Raw genomic sequence first — 10,483 nt, forward strand, 5'->3', positions numbered from 1 at the left:
GCAGTTGGCAAAGTACAGAAACAGTAATTACTGGAACTCAGCTGAATTCAAGTGAAGGGTGAGATTCAAGCTGTTAGTTTTCTGTAATGGATGCTAGCTGCCAGCTGTTAAGACTTCCATTTAATCAGCTCAGAGCTAGGTGGACAGCCAAGACCGCAAGTCTACATTTAGGATCCTCACCAAAAAGACTGAAGAAGTAGCAATATCTGCTGTGGGCCCAGGAATTCAAGCCTAGGTTGTGCTTTTTGTTCTGGCTGTGATTTGGAGAAAGTTGAGAGCCCTTTCTGGGTGTCAGTTTTCTCATCTGTAAATGAGTTCCCTTCCTCGGGTTTACTTCTCTGTATAACTCCTGCTGACTCTCAGGTGTCCGTGTAAAGGGAAGTTTACTGGAAATTTACGCCTCCCCCTTGAACTGGGTTAGATGTCTTGTATTCTCAACAGAGCCCAGTATTTGTGCTGTCAAAAATCTCTTTAAGCTTCTCAAGGCAAGAAGTGTGCCTATCTTGCTGACTCTTAGATCCCCAGCACCTAACAAAAAGTGCCCTTGCTTAGATATTGGATGAGCAACGTGAAGGAGATTGGGGGTTCCCAAATGCCAAACCAGGTCGAAGGTGAAATAGAAAATTGTTCAGTTTTTAGTTAGAATTCTGAGATCATCTTCCCATTTCTTTTTGCATTGTTTATATTTACATTTTTGCAATAAGTTTACATCAAAATGATAAGGATGGTGAATTGTTTCTTAAAATGTCTTTAGTTGGCCAAATAAAACCTAGAAATGCCATTAAAAAAATTTTTTTTAATGTTTATTTCTGAGACAGAGAGAGAGAACATGAGTGGGGGCAGGGGCAGAGAGAGAGGGAGACACAGAATCCAAAGCAGGCTCCAGGCTCTGAGCTGTCAGCACAGAGTCCAACGTGGGGCTCGAACTCACACACCGTGAGATCATGACCTGAGCTGAGGTCGGTCGCTGAACCAACTGAGCCACCCAGGCACCCCAAGAAATGCCATTTTTGAGACATCCCCTGTGATAGCTGAATCTACAACAAACCTCCCAATTATGAAGAAAGCAGAAAGGTGTAAGGAGACAAGTTCTAAAGAGACCAGGGCCTTGTGTTTTGGGTTTTTGGTTTTTGGTTTTTTGGTTTTTTTTAATTGTTCTTCTATATTGGGTAGCAGTACAGTGTCTAAGAGCCAGGGACATAACCATGGAAGCAAATCAGACACATGTAATATCTGATTGTTGAGTCTGTGGGCGTCTCGGATTCCTATCTGAGTATGTCTCCTCCCAGTTCTGGGTGGCCATTTATCCATTCATCCAACAAATATTTGCTGAGCACCCATAAACACTGTCCCAGGTATTTGGGGTAAATTGGTACAAACAAAACAAAGCTCCCTAACCCTGTGGAGCTTGAATTTTGGGGGAAAACAATGTCCACAAGATGGAGACTAGTCATCCACAACACCTGGATTCCACAATCAGGTTATATTTATTAATTTGAATGGTGCTTCTTGGCATCTTTGGGTCTTTCTCTGCCTTTCTTACCATGAAAGTCCCTTAAGAGTGCAGGAGGATGAGTGTCCCTCCAATCTGCAAACTGCAGTTGAAAAGAAAGGCCCAGATAGGCCCACAGAGACTACCTCCATGTGCTTCATAACCAAAGACATTTCTAGATTTGAGGGCAAAAAAGCTTTCACAGTATCCTCTTCCCTAGCAACAGCCCTAAATGCAATGAAGGAGAGCTCTTTTCCATCCAAATTTCAGTGGGGCCAATTTACAGCAAAATGTTGAGTAAATCCTTGAGATCAACTAAGCCTCTATATTGTATTAGGAAAACAAGAGCCACTCAGTGTATTTCAGGTGAGAAGGATTTAAAAAGGAATCAGGGTTAAGTTTAACAATAAACATTGGAAGGACTGGGAAAACAAAGATCAGAGAAGCTCCTGCAGAAGGTAGAGAAAGCCAACACAGATCTCAGCCAAAAGATCCAAAGTTAAGAGCTTGCCTCGAAGCTACTGCAGTTCTAAGGAAGACTGCCTGAAACCTCCGTCTTCCCACACAGCTGGCTGCAACTGCCTCCAGAGAATAATGGCTTCCTCCTTTACCTTCCTAGGCCCCTGTGAGTGCCTGCCTTTCATGAGCGAGCCTTAGGCAAAGGGATCCTGGGAAATGTAGTTCCTGGCGTCTCCGCAACCAAGACAAGACCTTAGAGGGGGGGTGGTATTGACGCCGGTTGCCAGCAGATAATTCAGTTTATGTAGCTCCTCTAATTCTCCATGACTTCCTCCTGGAGATCTCACTCTCTCCCAATATAGAATTGCTGTGCTCACACATCCCAGACACCAGCCTGTGAACTTCAACAGGCCACCTCCGCACTCCTTTATGTTCTCAGGAGCATGACTACAGGGTACATGTCCGGGGCGTATCTGGTCCTATTTCACCCTTGTGTCTTGCTACAGTGCCTTTGCTCGGACTTTCTGTTTACAGGCCTTTTAAACCCTATGGTTAAAACTTTTGATAAAACTTTTGATAAGATACTGAGGTGTATCTGATGCTTTTAGAAGACCCAGAGTAGTTTGAGTGCTCAAGTGGGAAGGGCTTAAGCTGGGCAATATTTGCCATACTCTTTCCTCTCTGAGCACCGGCCTAGCTATTGTCATTTCCAGAGCAGAGTGTCCTGAACCACCTCCTTCCATCAAGGCAGGATATCTCTGCGAGCTAGAATTCATAACACAGGCCAAAGGGCAGGGAACCCCTAGGATTTCACATATTTCTCACATGACCTTTTCCTTCTTGACTTCAAGCATTTCTTCTGTGGGGACAGGAAATGCAACAGCGCTGTTCAGCGATTCCAGGAGTGGAGGGGTGTGGTGGGGCGGCAGTGCCGGACTTCAGAGGAGTTGAGTCCCACTAAGGTTTGTGTTCCCTCCAAGCCTCAGGGTTTTCATTTATCAATGAGGATGATAGGTCCCTGTCCCGGAGCTAATGTGAGGATTAAATAACATGGGCATTCAGCGTTTGGTTCACTGCCTGGTATAAAGTAAAGCAAACTTGACTACCATTTTGTAGGTCTTTTGCATCTGCCTTTGAAAAGGATGAGGCTTGGCTGAGCATTTCTCCCTAAGGAATTAAGAAGTGTTAGAGATTCCCCTTCCCCAAAAGTGCCTGTAGCTGCCTGGTTTTGAGTCAGATGGGCTCACCTTTGTTTCTAGAAGGGTGAGGAAGAACAGGAAGAGAAAGGCTGAGAGAGCCTGTGGGCTGGCGGGCCCCCATCTGGAGAGAGGCTGGCCTTTTTGCTCCTGTGGGAGTTTCTGAAGCTAGGCTTGAATTTGTTGCACCTGGACTCTGCCTTGGCATGGAAACCAGATGGAACACGAGTCTGTGCTCATTCCTTCCATGTCCTCAAAGGGAGAGCCTTTTCCACATGTGTTTTCTTTTTTGTTGTTGTTCACTTTTTTATTGAGATTTAACATAATACAGTAAAGTACACAAATCTTAAGTGCATGGCTCAATTAATTTTTATGAATTAGTAGATTTGGGAAACCACCACCTGGGTCAAAATAAAAACCATTTCTAGCATGCCAAAAGGCTCCCCTGGGTCCTTTCCCAGCCACCCACCTCCCTCCCCCTGAGGTAAGTACTATTCCAGCTTCTGTCACCATCCGTTAGTCTTGCCTGTTCTTGAACTTTGTATAAGCAGAACCTGTGCCTGGAAGGGTTCTTCGGTTCCACTTTTATGTCTGTGAAATTCATCCATGTTGTCACATGTGTTGGTAGTTCACTCTTCTTTATTGCTGTTTTCCATTAAATGAATAGATCACGATTTATTAATCCATCCTATTGCCAAAATACAGTTTGGGGCTATTAGGAATAAAGCTGCTATGAATATTCTTATAATCTCTTTTAGTGGACATTTCTGCCTGGTACGTGTGTACCTACAGGTGGAATTGCCGAGTCACAGGGCAAATGTTTGGCTTTGGTAGATTGTTTTCCAAAGTAGCGGTGCCCATGGTAGTTCCACGTCTCTCAGTTTTTGAACATGTCACAGAGGAGCTTCTCCATTGGAGTATTCCCTATGGTCTTGCGGAAAAAGAGGAGCTCAACCCGTTCAGAAGTGATAAACCTCAAGGATGGGAGGAGCAGGAGCAATTTCCCAAACCTGAACGGGAGAGAGAACATCAGTTTTATTGGCAGCTTCTGAGCACGAGTCATGGGGGCGGTCGCATAAGAAAGGGTGCGTGAATATTGTTTATTATGTGTAAAGATTGGAAAGTGAGGAGGAGTTATTTACATTAATACTATGTATGAATATATCAATCACATATATGATTATTATGATAGCTGTGGTCAATACTATAGATATTTGAGTAAGAATATAAATTCCCCTGTGTAAGCCCGTTAGGATGGTAGAGTAGCCGTTAGTGAAAGTGTTCTGAAGTTGAAGCATCATTTTTGTGGTGAGATACTCCTCCAGAAGCAAAACAACTGCAGTTTTCAGTAAGAACCATTTGCCAGGGCGAGGGTCCCCAGTGCAAAGAAGGAAGGTGGATGGCGAAGCTCCACGAGACAGACGGGAGGGATCAGCAGGGTTCAGTGCCCAACATCAAGGAGGCCGCTCCAAAGTGGGGCAGCTCCACCCTCAACTCCCACCATGGAGGTCTGTGGGAGGCCTTCCCTCATGGGCCAGGTATCCGTGGGACTTGTTCTGCCCACCCAACCCGAGGGCTTCCTTTCTCTTGCGGGCGCCAAGTGGGTGGCACCCCGCAGTCCTGCCCCTCTCCCTTGCTCCTTCCCTTCTTGTTCATCTGACTTGGGGAGTTTCAGGAAGAAGTAACTAGAAAGTCAAGTCGAGAAACTGTTTTTCAAACTGCAGGAATTCATCCCCTAGTGGGTCTGAAATTAAATTCAGTGGGTCACCACAAGCCTTAAAAAAAAAAAAAAAAAAAAAAAAAAGAGAAACGGAAGAGAAATGGAGTAAATTACTGTCTGCAAAGTAAGTGCAGGTACTTTTCGGTGGGACTTTGTTTCAGTGTCTGTGTGTGGACTGGGTTGTGACGGGAACTGTATTTCTTCCTGCCTATTGCAGTTTCTAAAAACTGAAATACACGGACTTAGAGAACCGAAAACCTCTCTTTCGCTTCTGTCTGTAGTTGATACTGAACTGCTAAGAGGTGACGGAGGAAATCTTAATCAGAATTGGAAATCTGACACCAACCCAATATGCCCGGACATCTCTGGGAGCTGATCCCAGTAGAAAGTCTGGGAGGGCTACTGGATGTGTTGAGTGTCTGGGATGACTGTGCTTAGGACACTCTGTCGCACCTTAGGAACAGCTGTTTCTCCCCATGCTCATAGGCAGCAGAAATCTTTCTGGACAACACCATATATATTCCTTGTATACTTTGACTCCTTTTAAAGGGAGGTTACCTCCTGACATCATTTCTCAGATCAGAGCTGATTTGAAGATGTTCATGTTCACCTAACTTCTTCAGAGACAGCCGCTGGGCACCCCAAAAGAATGCAGATAATAAGGTCTAAAATAGCCAGTAGATGCCTGGATGTCAAGTGGCCCAATCTATGCCGAGGCTCCACTGCATCTACTGGTGTTGGATGAACGTGGCCCCTGCCCCCACGCTCCCCCAGCCACGCTCTCAGCCTGGAGCTCCTGCCCCCAAACCCAGCCAGGGCCGGGCCATCATCCGTGCACGTGGCTTAGCCCAGTGCATCCTGACAAGATGTTACCCTGCAGCTCCAACAGACCTGGTCATGTTCCCTAAAAACTATCTCTGCCCGACGTCCCCTTTTATTTCTTGACTCCCTCTTCTGCCCGATAGCACCTCTTCTCTGGCTCCAAGTCCGACCCATTCTGACTCCTAGAGGCTCCTGCCACTGTCCTCTCCCTTCCACTCCCTATGGCCACTTCTGGAGAGCAGGACCCCAGGGACTCCCCCGGATGAGGTCAGCGTGCACCGCCCTCCCCGATCATATTCTCTGTACTCACTCCGGCTCTGTGCACAACACCCTTCTGCTCAAACACATACGGTGGCTCCGTCTGCCCGCCAAATCACATATGGCCTTTGGCTGGCATTCAAGTCCTGGACAGGCTGGCCCCAGAGCACTGTTCTGGCCTAATCTCCCACCTCCTCACTTGGCAGCAACCTGGTACACCTTCCGAACTGGGCTCCTGTCCTAGATACCCACATAGATACATACATAGAGATACAGGTATCTGAACTTCAGTATCTGACTAGGGTGCTTCTCGTCTTCAGTGTGCTCACTGGGCGGGGGGGGGGGGGGGGGGGTTGGCATCCTTGGAAGGCAGCAACTTTGTCTTACGCTCATTTTGGTCCCTACTCCTGGGGCCTGGCACACAGTGGATGTTGGATTCGGGCCGGATGAACTCAGACCTTTGGGCCATCTGATCAGTGCAGCCCAGAGATGATGTCAAAGCGGTGGGGGGAGGGTGAAGAGGAGAAGGGACAGGTGGGCAGGGAGGCACGCGCTCAGGTCACCTCACAGGCTGGCTGGGGTGGTGCGCCTTGCTGTGCTGGCTCAACATCACTTGGGACTGGTCCTGCAAGGCCTCCACGTGCTCAGGATCCTTCAGGCCTCGAGTTTCTGGAGAGAAACAAGCATCGGCAGTGAGCTCCTCTCCCAGCCTGCCCTCCGGTCCCTCCGCCCCCACAGTCAACCAGGACCCTTAGGAGGGATGAGCCGGGCCCGTGCCTCTTTCCTCCTGCCCCCCAGGGAAGAAGCCTCTGCCCACCTGTGGCTATGTGGGGCCGTGGAAGCAGAGCGAGAGGCAGAAGGAAATCACTGGCATTGTCGTTCTTTGACCCCAACCGCCTTTCTTTAAGGCCTGGGCAAAGACTGGGCTACCTGGTTTGAAGAGGACCAGGGCCTTCATGCAGGCGAACTCCGTGGGGTCCACCGCCAGCGCTCGGAAGCGTGAGATGGTTTCTTGCAGCACGCGGCTCTCCGCGCTGGCCAGTGCCAAGCGGCCCTGGGAGCTGCCGGCAGCGGAGGCCTCAGGTGCGGCCAGCAGCGGGCAGCTGTCCAGAGGCAGGGACCACTGTATGGCTCCGAGGAGGAAGAGTTCACTCCATGCCTCTTCCAGCAGGATCACCTGTGCTCAAGAAGCAGCGAGTGTGATGACTGAGAAACGACCTGTCCGGCTCAGCCTGCAACCTCCGCCACCTTCTCTGGGGCCCTAGGAAAGGAAGGGCTGGTCCCGGATGCCCAGACCTTCTCCTGACCTCTGCCCGACACTGGCCAGGGGCCCAGAGTTCTAGGATTTGGTATGATCTGGCCCAGCTGCGTAGGCTCCAAGACACTATAGCCTCCACCCAGAGGCTCAGCTGGAACATTTGGGAAGTTCCGAGAGCCGAGGGAAGTTGGGCCGCCTCGGGGGCACACCCCACGGGCATCCCAAGTTGAGTCCGTTCAGCAGGCTCTGCCTGACTTCTGAGCCACCCCTTGCAAACCACTGGCCAAGGACTCAGACCCTCAGTGTGCCTCCCTTCCTGGGTTTATCGTGACGCCTCCACTTGCCCTTGAGACGCTCCCAGGGAAGTCCTACAGGTGAAGAGGTTAGGCGGAAACTGGAGCTCTGAGGTCAGAGGCACTCGTGCTCCGGGGGAGCCCAGAGTCACCCGCTCGCGCCGCTGACGGGAGGGCAGACTGCCCTGTCACACAGAGGGACTGTAGGACCTGAGGGTGTGTCTAGGGGGAGAGAGGACCCAGGGGGCCATAGGCATTGCCTTCAAATCCCTGGTCTCTGTGTCACCTCCTAGCTGCACGTCCCACCATCATCTCTGCCCAGAGATGTGAGCGCCCCCAACGGTCACGTCCCTGAGACGCGTATCCCTGACCAACACGGACCCAGAGACATGTGCCCCCACACCGTCACCACCATCCCCAGGTTTCAGGCCCCCCGCCCCCAACCATCGCTTGCACGACAGTGTATGTGCCCCCAACCCGGCTGACCCAAGTGCATCCCCTGACACGTGTACCTGATCCCGGAAGGGCAGGTTGGAGAACACGGGCAGGTTCTTGGCCCACTTGACGGCCATAAAGAGAAGGCGAGCCGATGTCTCATGGATGCTGTCCAGGCCACACGGGGATGAGGAGGAGTATGGGGATGAGGGAAACTCGGGATCATTGCTGGTGACATCAATATTCTCATCGGCTGTTGGAGGAGGAGGCTGCTCTGTGGCAGGGCAGGGGGCGCTCAGGGCCACAGGGGTGAGGCTAAAGCCTGCTGCGGCAGCACCCAGCAGCCAGCAGCCAGCCGTCCCCCCACTTACCGTCTTCTGGCTCCAGCTTAGCACACGTTTCGGCCGTTATAAGGCTGGCCATGAAGTGGTGGTGACCTGGAGGTGTGAGGGCCCCGGGCCCCAGGGCTCTGGCTGCAGAAACAGGCATGGGGCCCCGTGGACTGGGCCCTGCCGGGGCCAGGGGGGCCCCCAGGGGCTCCAGCCGGCGCTCCGGATCTGACTCCATGCTGGCCAGCCGGACCTGGGCTGTGCTTCGCGGCTGGCGTTCATTCTGCACAGCTGGGGAGGCAGGAAGGGTCAGGACCCCCCATCAGTCTTGTGCCCCCGTCTCTGCTGTCATATAGCTCTCCGGGCCGGCTCCCCGACTCACCATCCTGGTTCATGCCCTCCTGCAAGCACTTCTTCAGCCGGCAGGCCTGGCACTGGTTCCGGTGGGCCTTGTCCACCGGGCACATCCCTGCCCCCACCTGGCACCTGCAGGAGGAGGCGAGCCCCAGGGTGTCAGTGCCCCACCCAGGCCCTGGACTTGGCTTTGGGACACGTTTCCCCCAGTCCCTTCATCCCTGGACATCCTCCACCCCTCCCCGGGCCCCCCCCCCCCCGCAGGGCTCACCCCGGTGGGGGTCCCGCCCCACCCCCCTCACCGGTAGATGAGCCTCCGCCTCACGCTCCTCTTGAAGAAGCCACTGCAGCCGTTGCAGGCGTAGATGCCATAGTGCTTCCCGCTGCTGCTGTCACCACACACGCGACACTGGAGCGAGGGGCCCACGCCTGAGGGGCAGGGGCAGGGCTGGGTCACACCCCTCCCTCCCACCTTCTCTGGGAGCCCTCCCCGCCTCCTTCCCTTTCCGGTCCCCGGAACACACTAGCACTCTCTCCTCCTTTACCTACACACACCCCCCCACCCCCCCAGCCAGCTTCTGCCCTCCCACCGCCTCCTCAGGGGGCCAGTTGGCTCCAAGAGCACGTTCTCTGCCTCCGCTGCCCCGGCTCCCATCCCTTCTCTGCAGGTGACTTCAGGCTCTGGCATCCCACAGAAACGTTCCTGACCACATCCCTGGGAGCTCGGCTGCCACACCCCAAGGCTGCTTCTCCCTCTTTTCCCATCAGTTCAGCTGTCCCATCCCGACTCTGCTGACTGCCTCCCACCCCCCTCTTTCTAGGATTCTGGGTTTGCTGGCCTGTCCTCTCACTCTTGCCCACAGACCTTGGGGCTCTTTTTCGTGGTCTCTGCAAATCTCAGGTCCTCCACACTCCGCTCCCCCAAGGGCCCAGATGCTGCCTCCAGGAAAGCCATACCTGCCGGCTCCTCTCCCAGGCCCCATGTGCCTGGAGACTCCTTCCGGGAAGCAGCCGCAGTGGCTGGCACAGCTGCAGCCATGTTGGCGCTCATCCGCAGGCAGTGGGCCTGGTGCTAGCGGGTCCCCCGCTTCCTGCCTGAGGGAGGCCTCCTGAGGGGGCGCAGCCGTGCTCCCCCTCTTTCCACCTCTGTCCCTCTCTTGGTGCCCCCGTCTCTCTTCTATTTCGACTTCTCTGTCTTCCTGGCCCTGGTGGTCTCCCTCTGTCTTTGTCTCCCTCCCGAGTCTTTCCTTTCTGTTCTGTCTGTCTGAACTCAGGAGCTGCCCCAACTTCCCCTCACAGCAGCGGCTCTGGATCTAGGAGATTTCTCCCAGGGCAGCACTGGACGCAGCTTATGATCCTCTTAATCTTTACTGTCTCCACAGGGGATCAACCAGCCACACCTGCAGCGTCACCAAGGTGCCCGCTGAGCCGGTCGATCTTGCTGCCCCCACACCAGCCCCCAGGCTGCCCAGGGTCCCCTGGTCCCTTCCCCTCTGTGCCCTCAACCTGCTCGCCGTTCAATGCCAAATCTTGAAGGGAGGTGTGGACTCCAGGTCCCCTAGGACTTTAAACCTCTTGGAGCTGCTTGGCATGTGTCTGGGAGCAAGTGTGTGTCTGGGAGGTGTGTGTGCGTCTGTGTGTCTGTGTGCCTCCGTGTGTGTGGCACTCACTGTGGCTCCAGCCTTCCACCCTCATGGTTCCCACCCAAGCCCTCGATAAGGGACTGCTTACGGCCCAGAATTTGAGGGTCTCGGGCCCCCTAGAAGGGGGCTCTCCACACGTCCAGCACAGAGGTGGCTCCCGTCACGCATGGGAATGGCTCTAATGTAGGGTCTGAGGCTGGCCTAGAGGCAGGGAGGCCTGAGGC

General features: G+C 53.0%; 1 protein-coding gene across 1 annotated transcript; it reads right to left on the reverse strand.

The window, feature by feature from the left end:
* Nucleotides 1-4,024: 4,024 nt before the first annotated feature.
* On the reverse strand, nucleotides 4,025-9,681 carry NR2E3 (nuclear receptor subfamily 2 group E member 3). The gene is made up of 8 exons (XM_030320351.1): nucleotides 9,574-9,681; nucleotides 8,919-9,045; nucleotides 8,645-8,748; nucleotides 8,305-8,553; nucleotides 8,011-8,186; nucleotides 6,878-7,124; nucleotides 6,511-6,616; nucleotides 4,025-4,157 (listed from the first exon to the last, which is right to left on the reverse strand). Exons 1-8 carry the CDS (start codon nucleotides 9,665-9,667, stop codon nucleotides 4,025-4,027), a joined length of 1,236 nt encoding a protein of 411 aa, XP_030176211.1. The 5' UTR covers nucleotides 9,668-9,681.
* Between the last annotated feature and the right edge of the window lie 802 nt (nucleotides 9,682-10,483).

Source organism: Lynx canadensis, chromosome B3 (genome assembly GCF_007474595.2).
Source record: "Lynx canadensis isolate LIC74 chromosome B3, mLynCan4.pri.v2, whole genome shotgun sequence".
NCBI classification, from domain to species: domain Eukaryota; kingdom Metazoa; phylum Chordata; class Mammalia; order Carnivora; family Felidae; genus Lynx; species Lynx canadensis.